The sequence below is a fragment of the Orbicella franksi genome, chromosome 3 (genome assembly GCF_964199315.1).
Source record: "Orbicella franksi chromosome 3, jaOrbFran1.1, whole genome shotgun sequence".
In the NCBI taxonomy this organism is placed as follows: domain Eukaryota; kingdom Metazoa; phylum Cnidaria; class Anthozoa; order Scleractinia; family Merulinidae; genus Orbicella; species Orbicella franksi.
Genome location: NC_138147.1, coordinates 8,482,501 through 8,506,057, shown reverse-complemented (window position 1 = coordinate 8,506,057; position 23,557 = coordinate 8,482,501). Strand labels below are relative to the sequence as shown.

Here is a 23,557-nt window from a genome sequence, read left to right as displayed (position 1 = left end):
TCTTTTTATCGCTTGGAGTGATTTTAAGGCCTTTAGGAGCCGTGGAACTTAAGTGCATATGGGTGATTTGGTACAAAGCATTGACACGGTTTTCACAAATCCAGTCATACAATCGTTAGCACAGCACGTCCGAAACGACCAGAATGTCCTAGTTTGACTCCAGATGCTTTAGAAAGATCGACAGCAATTCGACACACTCATTGTTCGGCCTTTCTGGGTCATCCAGTCTTGTTCCGTTGAGATCTATGTCTGGATTTATGAAAACCGTGTCAATCTTTCAGCCAAATATTAATCAACCATATCCTCTTTCATTCAACGACTCCTTTTGGCTTTAAAGTCACTCGAAGCGATAACAAATATAAAAAATAAAAAATAGAAAGAAGAGCAAGAAAAGGAAGATAAGAGAGTGGAGGAAAATAGAAAAGATTGACATTCCTATTCATCTTTATATCGTCTACTTTGGAGCAGGGTGCGATTTCTTTAACACTGTTTTCATCAATCCAGATTTACATATTAACAAGAGATTATCAAGGTAAGTACCTTGATAATCTCTTAAATTAATTATAACTATATTTGATATTTACTTTGCACTTTTTTCTATTCTGGTATTTTTTTGGAATATTATATGTGAGTTGTTTGTACGAGAACGGCAAACTCGAAAGCTTTAAAAAAAAAAGCTATGTCTTGGTTTGCGCGTCTTGAAAAGTTAAGGAAATCCGAATTAATTTTACAGTGTGTTGAACGATGCTACCAATAATACACTATTCAGAGGAAAATGATATGTTGTATCACATATCTTAACATTATATCACTGATATTTCATTTACGATTCCACCATATCATGCACGTGCACTTTGGCTCGTTTGTAGCAACCTTTGAACATTTATAGCAATCGTCATGTACGTTTCCGAGTCGTGATGAATTAAGTGGCAGTCTCTCTAAAAGTGGTCCACTACATTTCGGGTCGGAAAAAATTTTTCCTTCAAACTTTTCTCAGTGAACTATCTTTGGTCATAAGTGGGACGTCAAAATAATTTTTTTAGAGCTTAACACAATCATAGCCGGAAAACGCCTAGATTTGAGCGTTGCAATTACGGAAAATTGCCTAAATTGACAGGCTGGCTGCTCAAAGACCACCAAACGTAACAGAAAATTGTTATTATCCCTACATCAAGTGATCCTTCAAGGGTAAGAAATGCACGTTACTTTTGATATATTTTGTTTTGGGGATCCTGAAAATTTACCTTTTTACCACTCGCCCTAGTTTTCTATGAGTGATAATTCAATCGTCGACTACGCCTCATTGACTTTCGTTCATAGAAAACTCGGGCTCGTAGTCTAATTGTTAAATAAAAACACGTGTAGACAGTTTGGGATCGAGAAATGCTGTGTTTCCACAGCTTTTCTGAATTCTTTCAAACTTTCATCAGTGTTTCTATAACTCAAGAGAAAAGCAATAAACTGATTGCACTAGAGAAAATTGTTTTCCTTTTATTTACGAAAACATTGCAAGGGAAAGAAAGGGAGATTACTTTTTTATTTCTAGTATCAAAACGTAAAGTTTCTTTGGTTGCCGCCACCATTACGTCACCAGCTCGTGCTAGATCTTGTAGTTATACAGTCTACAGAATAGCTGTTTTTGCAGTTGAGTCTGCGGTCAAATATTCACATGACCCCACAAGCTGCAAGCTTAATTACTTATCGTGTTTAGATAAAGGTTTGTTTTTTTCCATCAACATTCATGAAATCCATAATCAATATTCGAAATATATTCAACAGTTATTCACCAAAGGCGAAGTGAACATTGGTGACTATTCACCAATGTTCACTGAGCCCGAGGCGAATGATTGTTTTAGTATAATTTTCAGAGGTGAGTATCAAGAACTATAAAATAACGGACTAAAACAAAAACAGAGACGCAATTGTTCGTGTACATACACGTATGCAGCCGTAGTTTTAATAATAAGCTTACATGTACATCGATTGTCAATCAACTTACATATCGAGTTCGGCAGTAAAACAAACGAGCGAAACACTACGAAAAATAAATTAATCCGGTACCTTTGTTTTATATCGTTGTTGAGTTCATTCACAGTTGTCATCATCGCCTAAAAATGGGTAGCTTTAGTTTGCACATTGTGTTCGCACATGCCCAAGATATTAAAATGCTAAATCCAAACCGAGTGTTTTCATATTTTTACCTAGTAATAACATTTTTGTAAATTTTAAACATTTATTGTAGTTCAAGATAGCTTAGACCCGCTCAAAACAATTTTATTTTGTGTTTCGATTTCTTATTACTTTTCTCGAAGTGGGTAGCCTGTGGCACACGTTCGAAATATTAAAAAGCTTAATCTAAGCATGTTCCACCACGCGAATTTTGGGGAACTATTAGTATGTTAGTAAGTTGACCACTATCCATCATTTGGCGGTGACAGAAATTCTCTTGCAATTAGCTTGACTTCGGCTATAAAAATTCCATTAGATGAGTGGACTAAAGTGCAGTTTCCAGATCAAGTCCGGCATGCATCACCGAGGATTTCTGGTGACGACTTCCGGGAACAGACTGTAAGTAAAACAACTGGAAATAGAAAACTAAGAAAACTTTCGGAAGCCTTACATTGAGACGAGGAAGTAAAACGAGTCGACCACAAGTATAATAAACGGCACGCAATGCATGCATAAGCGGTGACATTTAACTGCCATGTCCAAACTTCTGTCTAGAAAATTGGAAAATAAACAAACAAACGGAGGCTTTAGCACCCTCGTACCCAGCGTCTTCGTTCCCTTTGACCAGCTCGTTTTGTCAAGCCAGCATGCACAGTAAGGAACGAAGACTCGAGGTACGAGATTGATGCTTAAACGTGAGACATGGGTCGCACCGTGGACCTTTTTTGATTTGGTCACACAAGTTTGTCGGCGCGTTTACCCCCGGAGGTTTACTGGGGTCACACGTTTGCGACATAAAATATATATGATACCATTCTGATAATAATCATCATATTATCGCTCCAAAGCTGAAAAGGACTTTCTCACCGTTGAAGCATCATCGCTCCCTCTGGCTAGACTTTTTCTTTTTAGACGCTTTCTCTCCCGAGGATGCTTCTTTTGTGCAACTGAAGGCTGCTCCAGACTGTATTACGGCAGCCCAGAAGGGTCACCTACCATTTTTATATTTTTAATGTTTGTTTTAATTTTTGTTTTCATTTTCGTTTTTTGTCTTTTAATTTTTGTTTCCGTTTTTGTTTTTTTGTCTTTTAATTTTTGTTTTCGTTTTTGTTTTGTTAATTTTTGCGTTTATTTTTGTTTTAATTTTTGTTGTCGTTTTTGTTTCTTAAATTTTTGTTTTTGTTTTGTGTTTGTTTTTCATTGTCATCTTTTTTTTCTGTTCAAAAAAAGAAATAAAAACGCAAACAAAAATTAAAAACAAAAACAAAAATTAACAGAACAACTGACGGAGACAAAAATTAAAAAAACAAAAAACAAAAACAAAAACAAAAACAAAAACAAAAACGAAAACAAAATTGCAAAAGGCCAAAACAAAATCGGTGAGTGTAGACCATCATGCTTTGCTGGCAGTATCAATGACATGACCGTTGTGTGGTCTTTTGGCCGTCAGGCGTAGTAACGCACTGGTTGCTATAAATTCTTCGGCCATTTCATTGCTTGTCTACTTGTCTTGGGACTTGTCTTGCCACTCATGTGTGAGGTATCTAAAGGCAAATTCTGAGGACTAAGACAAACATCGTGACAAATGCTCATGTCCTCCCTCAGTGGCCTAAGTAAGGTATGGGTCCCTTCCAATATTTTCTCCTTCGCCAAAAGGAGCTCACATGCAATATGTTTGCATCTGTCAAGTTTCTATCACACACAAACACGAAAACGTCAAACAAAAACATAGAAATAAAACAGAGAACACGCAAACAACGAAACGATCATCGTACAGTGTGAAAATAATTCCTTCGCTGCTTTTGAAGCCAGTAGTAGTTTAGGGCTGTAGCCAGACTTTCAAAACAAATGAGGCAAGTCTTGCAAGCTCCGAAGGCGCGCGTGCAATAATTAGTTTATTAGGAGAGCTTACGATTACATTCGTTTGCGTGAGGCTTGAGAGCTCTGAAAATGATATGCTTTTATTTATACAACGACCTCCTAACACCTTTTTACAAGTTAAGGAAGTTGATGAAGAAATATCCTTGACTTTACTTGAAATCCTTGTGACCTTTGTACTTGCTATATTCTTCTCCCAAGACAAGTAGACAAGCAATGAAAGAGCCGTAGAGTTTATAGTAACCGACGCGTGACTACGCTTGACGGCCAAAAGATCACACAACGGTCATGTCATGGATACTGCGAGCAAAGCATGATGGTCTACACTCACTGATTTTGTTTTGGCCTTTTGCAATTTTGTTTTCGTTTTTGTTTTTGTTTTTATTTTTGTTTCCGTTTTTGTTTTTTGTTTTTTGTTTTCGTCAGTTGTTTTGTTAATTATTGTTTTGTTTTTTAATTTTGTTTGCGTTTTTATTTCTTTTTTTTGAACAGAAAAAAAAAGATAACAATGAAAAACAAAAACAAAACAAAAACAAAAACTTAAGAACAAAAACGGAAACAAAAATTAAAAACAAAAACAAACACAAAAATTAACAAAACAAAAACGAAAACAAAAATTAAAAGACAAAAAGCAAAAACGGAAACAAAAATTTAAAAAAAACAAAAACGAAAATGAAAACAAAAGTTAAAACAAACATTAAAAATATAAAAATGGTAGGTGACCCTTCTGGGCTGCCGAAGCTGCTTCTGGCAGTGCGTTTTGCTGCTGAAAACAAATCAGCTGCGAGTCATTTCCACTATGCTATGAATACTGAAAGTGTTGAAATTCGTACGGATTAAAGTGGTTGGCGATACTGAAGAATTACAACTGATAACGTTTTGTTACAATTGGGAAAATGTTGAAGCAAGAGCTCGGTACACACGATGCGTGCTTGTGTTGTGAAATCTAATTTAATTGCAGAATTTCAGATTTGATTGACATTGCAACAATAGAAAAATAAAAAAAATGGTTTTTAGGGCCATTAGGCAAGATCTGACCTGCTTCGTGGCGGGATATCGGTCCCTTTGATCTTAAGGTGTCGCGCACATAGTTATGTCTGATATGATCGCGACATAAGGGTCCCACATGTCGCGAGCATGCGCGTGCGATGATAGAATTTATGTCCAATATCGATCATGTTAGTGCGACCCCTGCCTAACTAGAAGACAATGAATAAAATGCGACAATCACTCCAGTCTCGATACCTGTGTTTAACAACTGGAAATCTAACCGGCACTTTGTCGATGCTACAACCTTCAGGTAGCTCACCTTTTCGTTACACTGTTCTCCGTTGCTTTCTGTTATCTCAACTGGTTTGACAGCGAACTTCTTCAATGCTCTTCTTCAATTTAAGTTCAATTTCACCAGTATTTCAGTCCACAGATAAGTTTAGTTCAGATATTTCAGTGCTCATACAATGCTCATACAGTGCTCTGACAGTGCTCATTCAATTCACTTCAACACAGGCAAAGGTCCGGCCTACACAGCGCCCACAAATACGTAAATTTAATGTGGACCCTTAACCTATCGGGTGTGCGACTTGCTTGTCGATCTAAAGTTATATGTATGGATGATCTGTTCTTATTATGAGTTTGTCCTTGAGCTCAAATTTATCCGATACTGGATAAAGCACAATCCACACTCAAAATCTTTGTTTAAATGCTGAAATTAAAGGCTCTCCGCGGATCCTACAAACTGCAAACGACGGCCGCAAAGGACAAGTTTCTCACTCTCCGAAACCAAAGATGGCGAATTTTTGGTGTCTTATTTACTAGCTCCCAGAGTTCATTTCGCTTCCACCGAGGGATAAATCGTGCGCGACATAAGCGCAGCGCGAAAAAAGTGCGAAATCATTACCCAAAGGAATGCCGCAGGCCAGCATTAAGCGACGACTACGTCATCGCTTAAAAATGATTACAATTGAAAGCACTTTCCATTCCCTCTTTTATTGCTTATACATAATGCATTAGTCTTACAGGATTACGTTATTTAGGGGTTATTTTATAGTCAAATATATTTTCTCGTGAAATGTAACCCAAACCGTGATTTACCAGAATAAGTTACCGTTAGGCAAGATTATTTTTATTAGTTTGCCGTGATTCTTTTATTTTCCCTGAAACATGAGCTAGTCAACCGACAATTTCAATCTCTTTACTGCCCTCGACAATCATGGAGTTGGGTTTTGATTTATTGTTTCCTGCACCCAGGGCTTAAGTACCAACACGTCAGAATACACTCCGAATCTATTCGGGCGCGCACAACCAACGCCCCAGCTGACGATACCCATAAGATACCATTTGTTATTGCTCGGACAGACCAGCGGTCCTCCACTGTCTCCTTGGCATGGACCAACTCTTCCCTGAGAGAAACCTGCACAGCGCATGCGTTCCGTAACGGGCAATCCAAGGTCGCTGTATGCTCGCCGACAAGTGTCACGTGGCACAAGAGGAACTTGGGCTTGCTGCAAAATCTAAAAAAACAATATCATAGATTTTAAATAGTCTTATTCTCTCCATACCTTGCACATTAAATGAATGTCTCTTCCAGCTCAACTCATTTGTGGATTTTACACATGCTTATCATGAATATCGTAAATACAAGTCATATTTACCTGTGAAATATTTCCCCCCTCCTGTGTTCTGCCCCATCCAGTGGCATAGCAATTAGTTCCAGGAGGAAAATCCTTGGTGGGCAGACATTCAGGTCTTACGTCATTGTTGAACTTGATTGGTTTCTTCAATTTGATCAATGCCACATCATAGTCGGGCCCAGTCGCTGGCGGGTTAAATTTAGGATGTATGAAGATTTGGTCAATTGGGATAACTTGCTCGGTTCCGTCCGCTTTACGAAGATTATATTCACCTGTTACACTGATAAAGGTGTAGTTAGAAAACAAATTTAATCCATAGAATAGATTAGCCATAAATGGGAATAATTATTTCAAGGCTCGCGTTCGAGCTTTAAGCCTTTCGAATTTTTTCGCGTTGCTAAATCTGAAACGTAGAAACGTTTTTCAGTCTACAAAAGAGATGTTAAATGTTGTCAAGGATAGAGTAAAAAGAGATTTTTACCACAATTGGTACTAATCACGCAATCTGATTGGCTAATTTGCCGATGTCGCCATGGGTTGTAAGGCCACTTGCACGCATAACAGGCGTAAAGACAAACCAGCGAGACCGTCTCGTGAGAAGCATCACGCTGAAAACAAAGTCAAGTCACTCTCCAGTGTCCTCTAAACAGAATAGTCTTACTTGAAGGAGCAGCTGGAGTTGCGGAGGAAGCTTAATTGTGGGACCTGGCTATCTATTTCGTCACCCAGTGACACTGTACTCAGGAACAGTTAATGTTAAATTACGTTGTAATCCTTTATAGGCTGATGTAAATGCTCAGGTAGCGCATTTTGGAGCCGGGATGTAGGATTCCACGTGCGAATATTTATTTTAGCTTGCCGTTTATGTATGCAACTTAGGAATATTTAAACGCTACGGTTCCCTAGCGCGCCAGTTTTCTCAACGTTTTCTCTAGCATCAAGTTAATATTATAGCGGAATCTCTACGCTACCTGCTAGCTTAACCGCCATCGCTACAGTCATGAACAATTGTAAGTCTTTACATTCTGTCCGGTATTTTTATTATCGCTCCTATTATTCTCATGTAATTTCATTTATTTTTCTGGTCGAACCTCGCTCGATCGCTCGCTCCTTCGTCGATCATTCAAACCTCAATGGGCTCCTCGAGTCTCAGTCAATAGAACGTGAGTTCGAAAGACTACGCCTCGTGAGTCCACAACATTTTGACCACTGTGATGACGCGTATCGTTGTCGATAAGAATACAGACCACGCTAAACCACATTCGATTTGTAAATCTGCTACTTTTCATGGTCTACGTTCAAAGAAGCTGTAGAGAGTACTTGCAGAATATATACATATATAAGTTAATAAAGATGGTGAATTTTAAGCTCGGTAATGAAATGTGAAGGTGAATTAATCAACATGACACGAGCGTGGGACAAAGAAAACTTCTGAGTCTGCATACTGCTAGGATAGCGGTTTGATAGCGTTGATCGATAGCGTTGATCCTAGCAGTATGCAGGACACCTATCATATATGAACTCAGTTAAATGACCTTGCTCTCCATGAGTTCTCGTAGCTCAGTGGATAGAGCGCCCGCCCGGTGTTCGGGAGGTCATGGGTTTGATTCCTGTCGGGGACTCAGAATTTTTCTTTGTCCCACGCTCGTGTCATGTTGATTAATTCACCTTCACATTTCATTACCGAGCTTAAAATTCACCATCTTTATTAACTTATCACTACTCGCGATGAATTCGATAGCGTTGATCCCCGGTTGCGCGCCTGTGCCCCCTACAATTCTGGAACCGGCCTTTTTCGTGCCACACTGCACGTTCCCTAGCAATGAAACACAGTTGAAGGTGAAGAGTTGTCAATGTACAAAAGACATAATTCTAACTGAGAACTAAAAATGTCGCAAGGATGGAAAATACGTGTATTCAAAGTCACAATTGGTTTTCTCGTTGCTGCTGATTGGTTAAAAGAGGCAACATGTCTCCTCAGATTGATTTTCGCTCCTTGCGTGAGGCAACCAGTAGGAGAACAGCAAATTTAAAACCCAAAGATATCGCATCATTCTTTAGACGTTCTATTGCAACTCGATCTCTAATGTATTTCTTACTCTGTAGCCGCCCAGGGGTATGTGTGAGGGACCGAGGCAACTGCCATGTCGACGAAACTAAAACAAGAAAAGACAAAAAATATTAGCAAGTGGTGCCTTAGTAGTGTCGTGTTTGTCTTGGTCGTAAAGAATATTGGATGTAAAGTAGACGAAATTAATGTATAAATCTGTTTTGTGTAATCAGGGTAAACACCAGATTCTTAAAGAGGAATGTAAACTGAAGGTAAAGCAGACAATTCGTTTCATACTGAACAACTACCGTGATATTTCTATGGTATCTCTGACTGTACTGTTTGTCGACCAGAATCTGCAGACCACTTCATTTTAAAACTGCTATATCTTCCCTTCCTCGGTCGCTGGTGTCTTAAATACTGAGTTGTTCAAAATAGTTATCGTTACGTCGTTGCCTATCATCCGTACAGCGAAACCAGTACGCGAGCAAATCAATAGGCCATTTAGTTCGTATTTTCGCTATTGGACTAAAAGTAGCTTGCAACTGAGGCTAACGCGGGAAGTCATTTCAAATGCATATGACATTTACCCCCTTTTTAATGATATTCCCCCGCATAAGCCTCCTTTCCAAGCTAGTTCCAGTCCAATACCGAGAATACGAATATGGTCTATTAACGGTGGCTGTCCGCAGCCAAAAAAGACAGGAACAGAGAATTTTCCTTCCATTTTCTTTTATGCAAGTCCAGCACCACAAAACAAGCACACAGAAATTAATTCGCCTCGACAATAAAATCAACATTAAATTTACTCCAGTGTTGACTAGCGTGGCATTCCGGTGTACATATCCTTAATCAAAGTCATAGACTGAAAGAAACCTAATTTTCACACAACTTGAGCAACGATGTTGCTCATTTTGGAAAAACTGGTCGGAAACGAGGCACACAGCCACTAAATCAAAACCCAGTGAAGATTTCTGACCTCTGTTGGTCTGCAATATTATACTTTTACTCTGACGCAAACATTCCTCGGATAATATACCTCCTCCATCCCGAAACTATGCCCATGGGCTTGACTTTAGACTTACACAGGTACTTGCAAACTGAAGACATAACTCCTTGTGGAAGTGGGATATCATGATGGTGTTTTGAGTTAGGCAAACAGGGATTGACACCCTGGCGAACAAGCTGGGCCACTTGTAAAATCGATTTTAAGCTAATACCACCGTCACCTGGGGAGACAAAAAAACATCGAGAAGAGCTTCATTTCAATGATCGAGTTCCTCGAGAAAGAAGTTATTAAAGATATCACATTGGGCTGTATGATGCAATCGAAATTATGAGAGGGTGCAAATGTCAGGCGAAAAGTCAGCTCTGACTGCGTCACTGAAGCCAAGACCAATACAAGTTTATTTGCATGTATTAAAGGGATAGTTTCACGGATGTAGCCCACGCAATTCCATTGTGTATAAACCAATCAGAGGCGAGCAGATAACTCGTGCCTCCGATTCAAGCCAAAAATCAAATTTGATGTACCCGACCGATTTCGACATTTTCTGCGAAAATCCTGAGACATCTTCCATGATTTTTGGGCGTCAGTCATTCTGCGTCAGTCACTCCTTCTATGAGGTATCCGTTAAGAGACCAAACATCCCTGAAACGTAGGATTTCCCTTCGGTAAGACGTCGATCTCATTGATTGGGGTCTTACGGTAACACCTCGACCTCTTGAAACACCCCTTCGAATATGAGCCCACTAAAAGGACTTTTCAAGAATACCAAAGGCGAGGATTTATCCCAGGGGGTACTCTCTTATATGAGCTATATAGGTATATGCGGGCCCAAAGGTTAGGGTTTTTCAGCCGTTTTCGACATAAATAGGGTATCGATTTTGGCCATAAATAGGGTATGGTTTTAACAGTCTAGTCTTGAATTGGGTATGTTTCTCAGAAAAGGCTCACTTTTTCATCATTATCAATAAGACCGTCAACAAAAGCCCTTCATAACTTATGTTTAGAGCAACTGCGTCAGCCGCAACGGTCATAAATAGGCTATCTAATTTTTGGCCAGGTCATAAATAGGGTAGCAAAAATCGCAGATTTTGGTCATAAATAGAGTGCGGGTTTTGGGAAGTGGACTGCACACCCCCATCCAACATTTCTGGGAGTACTTCCCCCCCCCCCTCAACCACTTCCCTCCGGGGATTTATCATCGAAACTTTACTATATAGCACAGCAATTAGCGTTCGTCTAAATACCAACAATGATGAAAGCCATACTGTTAACGTGCTGGATCTACCAACGAAACTAGTCACTCATACAAACCATCACGCTTGTTTCTGAATTTCTGTTCGCTAAACAGCGTTAAGGTATCTGAAACACATGTAGACAATGATTAGTTACCAGAAACAAAAACGAACATTTGCGCACAACGGACAAATGGCGTGTGAACAAGAAGTTGACTATCAGTTTAAAAAAACTACACTGAAGATCTCCAAACATAAATCAATCCTTCATAATAATTCAAACCAAACATACCTTCATTTACGCTGTTTGGTTGATTTTCACTTCCTTGACTGATCTCTGTAAAAGAAATAAGCAAAAACAGGAGAAAAGTTGCAACAAGCGTGTTAGGGACCGTTCATTTTTTCTAAGGTAGGGGGGGCTGGTGGGATTTGGGGGGGGGCATGCGAAAAAAAATGGCTTTCGAGGGGGGGCCATCCCAAAAAAATAAGGGAAAAAGGGGGGGTCACGTGAAATATTTTAGTAAAACTTTAAAATGGAATAATGTTTGAATATCAAAAAAATTGCTACAGAATAAACATAGAAGGCAGGATACAAATTTATTACAAACTTTCCTACTGCTTTAAAAAAACGTTTGGCGACAAAAAGCATCTGTAGTTACTGAAAAGAAGTATTTAACACTGTTATTTTCGAATGCAACTTTCACTGGCACTCATCTTCATCTTCGCTGTCGTCGATTTCTTCGTCGCCGCTTGTGCTGCTATGGGAGTCTCTTTCACCAATGCTACAAGAAGCAGCAATGCTTTCCGTCAGAGTGTACTCTTCTGGGTACATGAAGGTGTAAACATAATCTCTGACTTCCTGCTCAAGATTGGTGGTGATTCTGCTTCTTGCAGCATTGGTAAAATAATTCCCTTCCAAGAGCTGTGCGATGTATGGCCCATCTCTTCTAAATAACGACGTGGCAACATCCTCAACTTTAATACACTCTTCCGGGACGGCCGTTCTTGGAGGGTACACAAGGCATTGTGGAAGATTATTTCCTAGCGGGTTTCCAAAACAGATTCCATAAACTCGTTGGACGTTGTTTACAGTCCGCTTCCTCTTTCTTTCATTTGACTTTCTACGGTTTTCTTTTTTCGTTCTCCTTTTGTTGATTTGCTGTTTGAGTATGCCCTTGAATATGCTGTTATAATTGCTCTTCTTATTTTCTAGTTCTTCCATGTCCTGGGTGACCTTCGTCAACTTAGCTTCTATACATTTGATCTGTTTTACATTAAAACTGTGGGCAAATTCTTCGCCCTGCTTTAAAGCAAGCCCATTGGACTGAAAGAGTGTGGAATCGTGTTCCTTTACATCTTTCAATATGGCATTCAACTTTTCCACCATTGCTCTGTGCTCTTTGATGGAGAAGTTCAGTTTTCTTCCGTCACTGGGCTTCAACCAATACCCTGGCATGGAAAACTCACTCGCCCTTTCTGAACAGCCATCCGCACTTAGAAAGATTGCTTCTTTTGCTTGTAAGATGTCAAACTGCCTGGATCGTTCAGCTGTAAACCTTTTCTTAAATAACTCGTCGCTTTCGCCATTATTGCGCATTTTGGAATGAGCCTCTTTCATGATGCTCATGTAGTAATGCGCTCTTTTCCCGATTGGATTAACAATATAGCCAAGGCTTGTTTTCCGGAGACCCTGAGGTATGGTTGTATCATCAGCAGAGGAGGAACTAGTGACCTACCAGAAAAGGAAAGACGATTTTTTTATTTATTATATTGGACTGATATTATCGAATGATCATGGTTCGTGTAACCATTTAATGTTGTATTCGTGTAGTGAAATGTAGACCTAAGTCAAACGATATATTAAAAGACACATACTATTTTAAAAATGTTCAAACAGTTTTAGGTGCTATCTTTACAATAGGAAAATACAGACGTTTCTCATTATAAAAGTGAAGCATACATGCGTTTTTAATGTCCAGATAAAAATTGGAACACTGACAAGAAATTAACACTTACCGGCTCATCTTCTTGTACTTCAACAGCTTTCTGTTTTACCTGCACAGGGCAACATTCATACATGCCTGTCACTAGAGTAGAGGTAAAAACCTTCCAAATAAAGACATCTGTAAATTAAATGTAAGAATGTGTTTCACACAACACATCAACAGATTTCCAGTTTTTTCACAACACTTCGTACTAGGTTCAGTATCACAATGCAGGAGCAAGGAAAGACTCTGTTCCAGGCCACTGTTACTTCCGTAAGATTGAGAAGTTTACGAATGAGCACTATGAGGAGGGGGAGAACAACAGGGAGTTTCTAAAGTTGTCCTGTCAAGAAAAGGTAGGAGAAATTTGTTCTTTTTGTTGTAAATGGACTGGACCACCCATAGAAAGATACCCTAAACCAGTTCCTGACCATTCCTGCCTACCGGAATACCCCTACCTCTCCTACCAGAAGACCCCAAAAGAAGGGTGTGATCCAGATGACTGGCAGCCGAGGGTCCAAGCGAAGAAAGAGCATGGAAGTGGCAGGCTGGTTTTATCTGACCCAGAGAGCGTTGCTCTATTTGCAGATAAGTTTATTGTCAAATCAAAGTTTGTGGTGGATTATCTTCAGCATCTTGAAGTGCTGGAATTTAAAAGGAAAAAGAGAGCAGAAGAAAAGGCAAAGTTAAGTAGGGACGCAAAAGATAAATCATATGAGGATTATCCTTGGACTGAGTTGTGCGAAGATCTAACCAAGCTTAAAAAGCTACGTGTTCCAGAACTAAACAAGTACTTGAACCACCACGGGCTAAAGCAGCATTTGAAAAGCAGCAAGAGTGAGAAAGTAAAGGCAATTGTAAGACATTCATGTTTGCAGCAGAAGAGTCCTCTCAGAGCTGGCCAGCCAACACTGAGAAATGCAAGGACATTGACCCAAAATGACAACAGGGCAAGTGCTGACAGCAGTGAAACGGATGAAAGTGACAATGATGAGTATGACAGTGATGCCATTGACTCTGGGGGAGAAGATGACTCAAGTGATGTCATTCTTGCATTCATCAATTCGGATGAGAAAGATGCCAATGAGAGGCCAAATGCCACACGCTCAGGGCGAGCCATAACTAGGAGATCCGAAATTGACTTCTCTTTCTTTTGATTTGTTTTTTAAACAACAGCTCTCTGTAGTAGAGGGATTGTCAATATTGTCTTCATAGTGAGCACAATAACGTGAAGTAGGGGGATAATAGAGAAATATTAAAAAAGTTGAAATCTAAATATTGTTTGTTCAATTTTTTTGTGGGGGGGGGGTCATCCCAAAAAATGACCGCTATAAAAAATTGGTAAGCTGAGGGGGGGTCATGCGATTTTTAAATGGTGCTTCCCCCAAATCCCACCAGCCCCCCCTCCCTCATAAAAAATGAACGGTCCCTTAGACGCCAACATTTTGCCTGAATACGTCTTTCGCAAGTTAGCAGACCAAGTTTGCTTTAGACTGGAGAACTACAGCTCTGAACTACAGCTCTATATAATCACTGACCTGATATGGGCCCTGCTCATATGCTAATCAAAACTGACCATAACAAGAAGATTGGTTATTTATAGAATAAGAGTGATATTACTAGATCAACATCAAGATTCACTAAGCCAAAAACACTGAGATTCACAAAAGTATATTTAGATACACAGTGTAGGTATGAATACATGAAAGAGGCTAAAAATGAATGAAGTTCACATATGCGTTAAGATGCGTAAATTTAAGATAAATGATATCATAATTAGATATATCTAGGAAACAGAAACTAGGTTTGTATGTTTCTAACGAGTCTTAGTAGGCACCTGGCTGTGTACTATTGGAAATTTGTGAATCTGATTGGTTTAATCATTGTTTGCTATTCGCTGATACACATGTACAACTCTTGCGCCGGCTGCTCTTGACACCGAAAATTACTCTTAATTTTTGGTCTTAAAAATACTCAAATTGTAGTTTTTGTTCTGTAATCTGGCTTAAGAGTATCTACTAAAACAAATAGACTACTCGCCCTCGTTTTCAATAAAGAATACACAGGAGAAAATCTTTTCCGTTTTTTTTTGCGAAAACACCGCGAGAGAAAGATGGGAAGATTACTTTTTTGTTTCTAGTATCAAAACGTAAAGCTTCTTTGGTTACGCCATCATTACATCACCAGCTCGTGCTAGATCTTGTAGTTATACAGTCTACTTAATTGTGGCTTTCTGCTCACAGTTTTTTATTGGACTGTGTATTCTAAAAGGAAATAATATAAACAAACTAAAGGCTAAGATTACTTTGTGATATATATTCATCAAGATGCATGAAGTTCACAATCAATATTCGAAATATATTATACATTTACCTTTTTCAACTCAGAGTGATATAACCCGGCCAATTTTCAATGTTCTGGCATCGAGACATGTGAATTCTAATTATATAACTCCCGAAAATAAGTCATCTCAACTCCTACGGTAAACAGCAAAACCTTCTGACATTATCACCATCGCCCATATTTAGCTCTGTTATAATTAAGCGCGAAAAAGATAAAGAGAAAATTAAAGAAAAATAAAACTTCTTCACTCTGGTCATAATCTTCACCTTTATACAGTTCGTTTGGAGCTTTACTTCGTCAGTGGTCATCTTCACTTCGTTTTATTTAGTTGAGTCTTACCATTCCTCTTTCTTGTGCATTTGAATTTTTGAAAATAGCATTCATTCCAAATGTAAAGCTCACCAAGAAAGCTTTTGTATAAGGCCAGGTCTCTTTTTAGGCATTTTCTTTTATTTCCACCATTTAAAAATCCTGCACTAATTAAATTGTGATATCAACAAGAGAAATAAATAAATTTAAAAAAAGAAAAATGTAAAACTAAATTAAATTAAGATGTGCTCAGTGACCAAAGTAGCTTAAAGAAGCGAGCAAGCACTATATTGTGAGTTATTTCGGCCACGTACAAAATTATCTTTAAATTGAAGTAAACCTGAAAATAATTGTTTACTTAGACAGAAAAACACCAAAGAGATAATTTTTATCTATAAAGGAACAAGGATTACAAACGGAGAACTTGAAAAATTTCCTCGGCTTTTCGAGAGGCGCAAACCAAGACCTAGCTCTTTGTAAAGCTTTCGAGTTGGTCGCGAATGTACAAACGACTGACATATAATATTACGAAAAGAGAAAAGAAAAAGTGCACAGTAAATATCAAATAAAGTTATAATTAAAATTTATCTCTGGATTTATGAAAACAGTGTTAAACAAATCGCACCCAGCTCCAGAGTAGACGATATAAAGATGAATAGGGATGCGAGTCTTTTATTTTCCTCCTCCCTCATATCTTCCTTTTCTTGCTCTTCTCTCTATATTATTTTTATAGCTTAGAGTGCTTTTAAGGCCTTTAGGAGCCGTAAAATCAAGGTGCATATGGGTGATTTGGCGCAAAGTATTGACAAGGTTTTCATAAATCCAGCCATCTATTAGATATATTTAGAAAACAGTCCTAAGAAAATACGCGCGCTGATTGGTTACAAATTGTGTTTCTATAATTCGATAGAAACACACAGAACTAGCGCGAAGCTCGAAAAAGCTGTGGAAACACTCGCCTGCGGCTCGTGTTCCCACAACATTTCTCTTTCTTCCAAACTTCCACTCGTGTTTCTATAACTCGATAGAAATACGGTACATGTTTCCTATTTCTTAAATATAAACAATAAACTTATTATAGGATAATACATAGTAAGTAAGCTACACTGAGTATATAGAACACAAACTAATAATTTAGAATTGTAGGATCGGCTCTTTAAAAGATATAGTTTATATTGCTTGTAAAAGTATAAGACAGCCTTTTTAGATCTCTTGGAATAGATCAACAAGCGTAATTTATACTTCATCACTAAAGGGATCAACCTCGTTCCCAGGTTCTCTCTCTTCTGCCTCCCTTGGTCGTTGAAAGAAATACCCTGGTTGCGGCTGGTCACGTGTCCACCCAGAATCTGGGTGGTAAAAAAATCTGTTAGGCGGAAGGGGTGGCAGAGTGTTTTGATTGCTGCTGTGACGAACTTTGTAGGTATCAAAACCTCGAGCAGTCGCCAAAAACTACCTGTGCTATCGAGGTTCGAAGTAGAATTTTGCCGATGAAGAATGCTACATTACTTCTACCGTCTCAAAAATATAGAGGACTTTCGTTCACAAAGAAATTTGGCATTCGAATGAGCACAAACTCTTCGATAGTTAGCACATGTAAAACGTCACGTACCGAATCGAAGAGAACCCAGTGGATCAGTCTCTCGAATCTTTGAATTCGGAGGTAATTCATTTTCTTCTTTGTGCGGTATTTTGAATGTTAAAGAGTATTTCTGTCACACAGCCGATTAGCCAAGTATTCTGATTTGCATTTGATTTACAGCAATGTAAAATGATTTACAGTGTTGTTGACATTAGCTCGCACACTTATATTTCATCTGCCTGAGGTTTACGTAAGTTTATATTAAGACAAATGTTTGAGCACGGTTCCTTGGCATAGTCAAGAATTATATTTTGCAAAATGGTAAACAAAACATCGTTTCATATAACGAGCAATGTGCCGTGAGGTTAATTCAGGCAACATGAAACAGCGAAGCAGTTTTACTTCTTAATAATTCGACCGGCTCCCTGGAATTGAAATCAGAGTCAGACACTTTAATACGCCGGATATATGTAAATATATTTCGTCTGAACTGTGTGAAGCTTAGGATAGGACTGCAGAATTTCATAGGTGTGTTTGCCCGAGTGTGGTTTAAAGTGCTGACCAGCAATCCCCTTTCTTTCGCTTCAGTTGAGATCGACAAAAATTATTCGTTGACCCTACCCCGGTGGAAAATTTTGTGTCACAGGTGGGCACGTGACCAAGGGAAGCAGAGGAGAGAAAGCCTGGGAACGAGGTTGTAAATGGATGATCGGACATCAAAAATATTTATGTACTGAAAGCAAATGAATATATGAAAGATCATATAATTGAACTGCGGAGAAAGATATGAAGACATGATTGATCATCGCAGTTATGCACACAACTTTAGCAATTGTGAAATTAAACCCTGAAAAAAATTCAGGCCTGAATTTTTTTCAGGGTTTAATTTCACAACTGCTTAAGTTGTGTGCATAACTGCGATGATCAAAAATGTCTTCAAAAATATTTATATTTATATTTAACAGCATCTCAATATTGGGAATGGACACCATTTATATTGCTTACTGTTCGAAAGATAAAAAAAAAAATACCTTCCAAGGAAACGCAACAAGTTTTGCGACAGTCTTGAGCGATCGACAACTTATAAACAATTATAGGATGAGGTTTTTGTGATATCCGGAATAATCAAGGTCGAGGTAAGTGTTATCAGCCGAAGCCGAAGGCTGAGACTGATAACACTAACCGAGACCTTGATTATTTCGGATATCACAAAAACCGGATCTCATAACTGTTTTATTATACATTGCTTTAAAGAAAATAACGACAAACGCATTATCGCACCGAACACAGTTTATTTTCGACAAGCCATGTTCTTACGTGAACTTAACATTGCTCTTGGAAATCATACATTGCGCGCACAACCTACGGATTATTCACTAATCTGCTAGCAGATTAGTAAATAGTCTGTAGGTTGCGCTTTTTACCAGAATTTATTGTAGGCTTTTAGCCAATGAGAAGACAGATGGTGACTACGATGTATATTAATAACAATTATTGGACGAAACAGTCAATAATTTGCCAATGCCAAAGGCTGAGGGAAATAACTGATCACGATATTTTACGATAACCGAGTTCGATAATTGTTTTACATTTCGATCAACAAGTTTGTTTTCGTACTTTTTCACTCGCTGACAGCTCTGCGAGGCCATCTGCCAATTTTATCGCAAGAGCGTTGTTATAATAGACCAATTCCGATATCTTAAAATTCAGCGTAAAACAATAGACCTCAGGACGAGGCTCTGGGAAATAAATACAAAGTTTGTGGGCTTTATTCCCCAGAGTCTCGTGCTGAGGTATATTGTTTCAGGCTGAATTTGAATAAATCAAAATTGGTCTATTGTGCATGAGCAAAATATTATTTGCAGCAAAACACATTTAGATGGTTTTACACATGAGACGATCATTATTTGTAGGCAGTTATTTGCAGACCACATGATGGGCCTCGGCCGATGAAAAGAAAGAAAAAAATGCGACCGATGATAACAAAAAAATATTTGTTGCAAATTAAAAAAGAAAGATGTTTTTCAGCTCATTTTTTTAGACGCACCAAACGCGAAGAGTTTCATTTTTGTCTTGCTCTGCAAGTTTTACCGTTACTTTCGACTGGGAAACTTCCCGGGGAGGACTCGTTGTACCTTCTAAAAGCTCTTACGAAGTTGTATAAGCCAGGGCAAACAAGCGGTAGTCTACAATAGAGAACATTTAGAGACTCAAGTGAATACATGCAAGTTCATGTCTTCACATTTAGAGACTGTTAACACAGAAATGTAGGACAGAAGGATGAGTTTTCCGGAAGTGAATGATATTTCGTTCCATAACGATCATACTAAAAAAAGTAACGAAATATCAACAAACAGACAAAAACGAGCCCCTTTGGTCAGTTGAAAATGAAAAGAGGATGTTCCGGCAAAGAGAACAGAACTGCAAAAGAGTCTCCTCTTCGCTCCCGATGTGACGTCACTAGACACCAATCTCTAAGCGCTCAGTCCACTTGGGCTTTTGCGCTTGGCATTGACGCAAGCCATTGTGGGTGTTCATGATGATTATAAACAAAAACGAAAAACAAAAAAATGAGTTAGGCAAATGCCTCGGTTTGTCTGTTACTAGCTACGGAACTGATGGACATCCAAAGAAAGCAACAAACGTAACTACCAAAAATTTGCTCATACAGTATTGAAAAGGCAGAAGCTTCTGCGAATAGAAATGTAAATGAAATGGGAAAATTCGCCCATATATTCATATATATATGAAACATTTCGACCTTGGTTTGGACCATAACAAACTGCCAGAGATTCCATGAAGTGAACAGTTGCAGTTCCCAGATCAACTGAGTCCTGCGAGCATCACCAAGGATATCTGATGACAACATTCGGGAACAGATTGTAAGGTAAAAGGAAACTGGAAATAGAAAACTGAGAAAGCTTGAAGGAAGCCTGAGATTTACACGAAGGAAGTAGAACGAGTCGACTATAATTATAAAAATGATTACAATTGACAAAACTTTGCATTCCCTCTTTTATTGCTTATACATAATGCATTAGCCTTACAGGATAAAGTTACTTAGGAGTTATTTTATCGTCAAATATAACATTTTCTCGTGAAATGTGACCCAAATCGGGATTTACCCGAATAATTAACCGTTAAGCGAGATTATTTTTATTAGTTTGCCGTGATTCTTTTATTTTCCATGAAACATAAGCTAGTCCTCAACCGACAATTTCAATCTCTTTACTGCCCTCGACAATTATGGAGTTGGGTTTTTATTCATTGTTTCCTCCACCCAGGACTTAAGAGCCAACACGTCAGAATACACTCCGAATCTATTCGGGCGCGCACAACCAACGCCCCAGCTGACGATACCCATAAGATACCACTTGCTATTTCTTGGACAGACCAGCGGACCTCCACTGTCTCCTTGGCATGAATCAACTCCTCCCTGAGAGAAACCTGCACAGCGCATGCGTTTCGTAACGGGCAATCCCAGGTCGCTGTATGCTCGTCGACAAGTGTCACGTGCTACAAGAGGAACTTTTGCTTGCTGCAAAATCTAAAAAATAAAGTGTCATAGATTTTATAATCTTATTTTCTTCATACCTTGCGCAGTAAATGAATGTCTCTTCCAGCTCAACTCATTTCTGAATTTTACACACGCTTATCATGAATGTCGTGTCATATTTACCTGTGCAATATTTCCCCCTTCCCGTGTGGCGCCCCATCCAGTGACATAGCAATTAGTTCCAGGAGGAAAATCCTTGGTGGGCAGACATACAGGTCTTACGTCATTGTTGAACTTGATTGGTTTCCTCAGTTTGATCAATGCCACGTCATAGTCGGGCCCAGTCACTGGCGGCTTATATTTAGGATGTATGAAGATTTGGTCAATTGGAATAACTTGCTCGGTTCCGTCCGCTTTACGAAGATTATATTCACCTGTTACACAGAAAAACGTGTAGTTAAAAAACAAATTTAATCCATGGAATAGAGCCATAAATGGGAATATTTCACGGCTCGCGTTCAACCTTTAAGCTTCTCGAATTTTTTCGCGTTGATAAATCTGAAACGTAGAAACGTTTTTCAGTCTACAAAACGGATATTAAATGTTGTCAAGGTTAGAGCAAAATGAGATTTTTACCACAATTGCTACTAATCTCGCAATGTGATTGGCTAATTTGCCGTTGTCGATAAGAGTCCAGACAACGCTGCTCGCGACAATGTGTCACGCAATGCCTTTTTCAGTTCACGCTCTGAAAACGTTGATATTGTAGTAAAGAACAAGTCGAAATGTGGTTTAGCGTAGTCTGTACTCTTATCGACAACGACCACTGTGATGACGCGTGATGGTCTACGTTCAAAGAAGCTGTAGAAAGTACTTGTAGAATATATACACGTATATCTAAACCTTTCAAGTAAAACGGCTCTTAAACATTTGAAAAATACTATGATGTTATTATGACATTACAATGCGATAAAGCAGTGTGACCTTACCTACGCTCAGTTTAAAAGATGCGGGATCTTTTCCCTTATTAAAACAGTGAGCTGCAGTAATGACCCAGTATGGCTTAAGAATGGATCCTCCACACCAAACAGGGCCCTGAAACGCCTTATTGTCCAATAACACTTGCCACGGCCAAGACCCCGGTTGCGCGTCTGTGCCCCCTACAATTCTGGAACCGGCCTTTCTCGTGCCACACTGCACGTTCCCTAGCGATGAAAGACAGTTAAAGGTGAAGAGTTGTCAATGTACAAAAGACAAAATTCTAACTGAGAGCTAAAAACCGTGCGTCGAGTGAGAGAAATTTTTATTCAAGCTAATCATAACAAACTCAAAGGCAGGGCCGACCATTAGATGATTCACGAGTGGGAGGAAGTGGGAATGCATGAGTTTTGGCTTCTCGATGTTCTTTAATTTTCTTCCAACAATGGAGGAGTCGAGTTTTCGTTTTCAAGTCTACGTTATATGATTTTTCTATAATCTGAAGCGCTTACACACCCCGAATAATCTAATAATCTACCCCTAAATATAGGCTCGTTTACCGCTGCTCTCTCGCCTTCGATCGATCTTAGTTCCTCCCCGCGAAGAGATCGGCGGAGGAGTGCGGGTTCGTTTCCCGAACAACGGCTGGAGATCGAGGCTACCCCTAATACTGCAACAAATCAGACATTTTCTGTGAAAATCCTTAGCCATCTTTCATGATTTTTTAGCGTCAGTCATTCTCCGTCAGTCACTCTTTGCGTTAGGTATCCGTTAAGAGATCAAACATTTCTGAAACACTAAATTTCCCTTCGGTAAGACCCCAATCTCATCGATTGGGAAAGAATTCCTCGCGGTAACACTTCAACCTCTTGAAACACCCCTCCGAATATGAGCCCACTAAAATTCCATTTCAAGATATACCAAAGTCGAGGATTTATCATCGAATACTATAATACATCAATTAGCGTTCGTAAAAATATCGACAATGATAAAACCCATTCTGCTAACGTGTTGGATCTACTTAATACAAAACTAGGCACTCATACAAACCAGCACGCTTGTTTCTAAATTTGTGTTCCCTAAACAGCTTCAAGGTATCTGAAAAACATGTAGACAATGATTAGTTACCAGAAACAAAAAACGAAAATTTGCGCACAACAGACAAATGGCGTGTGAACAAGAAGTTGACTATCAGTTTAAAAAAAACTACACTGAAGATCTCCAAACAGAAATCAATCCTTCATAATAATTCAAGCCAAACATACCTTCATTTACGCTGCTTGGTTGATTTTCACTTCCTTGACTGATCTCTGTAAAAGAAATAAGTAAACACAGGACAAAAGTTCCAACACGCGTATTACACGCCAACATTATGCCTCACGTCTTTAACAAGTTACCAGACCAAGTTAGCCTTAGACTGGAGAACTACAGCTCTATATAAACACTGACCTGACATAGGCCCTGCCCATATGCTTGTCAAAACTGACCATAACAAGATTGGTTATTTACAGAATAAGAGTGATATCACTAGGTAAACATCAAGAGTCACAGAGCCGAAAAACATTGAGATCTACAAAAGTATATTTAGATACAGTGTAGCTATGAATACATGAAAGAGACTAAAAATGAATGAAGTTTGCATATACGTTAAGATGTGTAAATTCAAGATCAATGACATCATAATTAGATATATCTACGAACCAGAAACTAGGTTTGTGTGTTTCTAACGAGTCTTAGTTGCCACTTGGCTTTGTACTATTGGAAATCCGCCAATCTGACTGGTTTAACTGAATCATCGTGTTCTATTCGCAGATACACAACTCTTGCGCCGGCTGCTCTTGAAACTAAAAATTACTCTTCAGTTTTGGGCTTAAAAATACATAAATTGTAGTTTTT

At 38.8% G+C, this 23,557-nt stretch overlaps 3 protein-coding genes across 4 annotated transcripts in view; all 3 read right to left on the bottom strand.

Moving 5' to 3' along the window:
• Positions 1 to 23,098, bottom strand: part of LOC145481075 (serine protease 33-like) — a 61,333-nt gene extending 38,235 nt beyond the window's left edge. The window contains exons 1-5 of one of the 2 annotated variants that reach the window (XM_081459465.1): positions 22,927 to 23,098; positions 22,712 to 22,759; positions 21,673 to 21,888; positions 20,867 to 21,117; positions 20,199 to 20,734 (exon numbers count right to left, since the gene is read on the bottom strand). In XM_081459465.1, the coding sequence (XP_081315591.1) occupies positions 20,432 to 20,734; positions 20,867 to 21,117; positions 21,673 to 21,888; positions 22,712 to 22,759; positions 22,927 to 23,032 (924 nt within the window). In that variant the 5' untranslated portion in view covers positions 23,033 to 23,098 and the 3' untranslated portion in view covers positions 20,199 to 20,431. Of the gene's footprint in view, positions 1 to 20,198; positions 20,735 to 20,866; positions 21,118 to 21,672; positions 21,889 to 22,711; positions 22,760 to 22,926 lie in introns of those variants that run through there. The other variant, XM_081459466.1, reaches the window with a different exon arrangement.
• Positions 6,223 to 7,526, bottom strand: LOC145481077 (transmembrane protease serine 5-like). Its single transcript, XM_081459468.1, has 2 exons — positions 6,699 to 7,526; positions 6,223 to 6,557 (listed from the first exon to the last, which is right to left on the bottom strand). The coding sequence occupies exons 1-2, from the start codon at positions 7,008 to 7,010 to the stop codon at positions 6,255 to 6,257; spliced, it is 615 nt and encodes a 204-aa protein (XP_081315594.1). The 5' UTR covers positions 7,011 to 7,526; the 3' UTR covers positions 6,223 to 6,254.
• LOC145480390 (uncharacterized) lies at positions 11,034 to 13,047 on the bottom strand. The gene is made up of 4 exons (XM_081458672.1): positions 12,985 to 13,047; positions 11,746 to 12,700; positions 11,261 to 11,305; positions 11,034 to 11,095 (listed from the first exon to the last, which is right to left on the bottom strand). Exons 1-4 carry the CDS (start codon positions 13,045 to 13,047, stop codon positions 11,034 to 11,036), a joined length of 1,125 nt encoding a protein of 374 aa, XP_081314798.1.
• Positions 23,099 to 23,557: the final 459 nt, after the last annotated feature.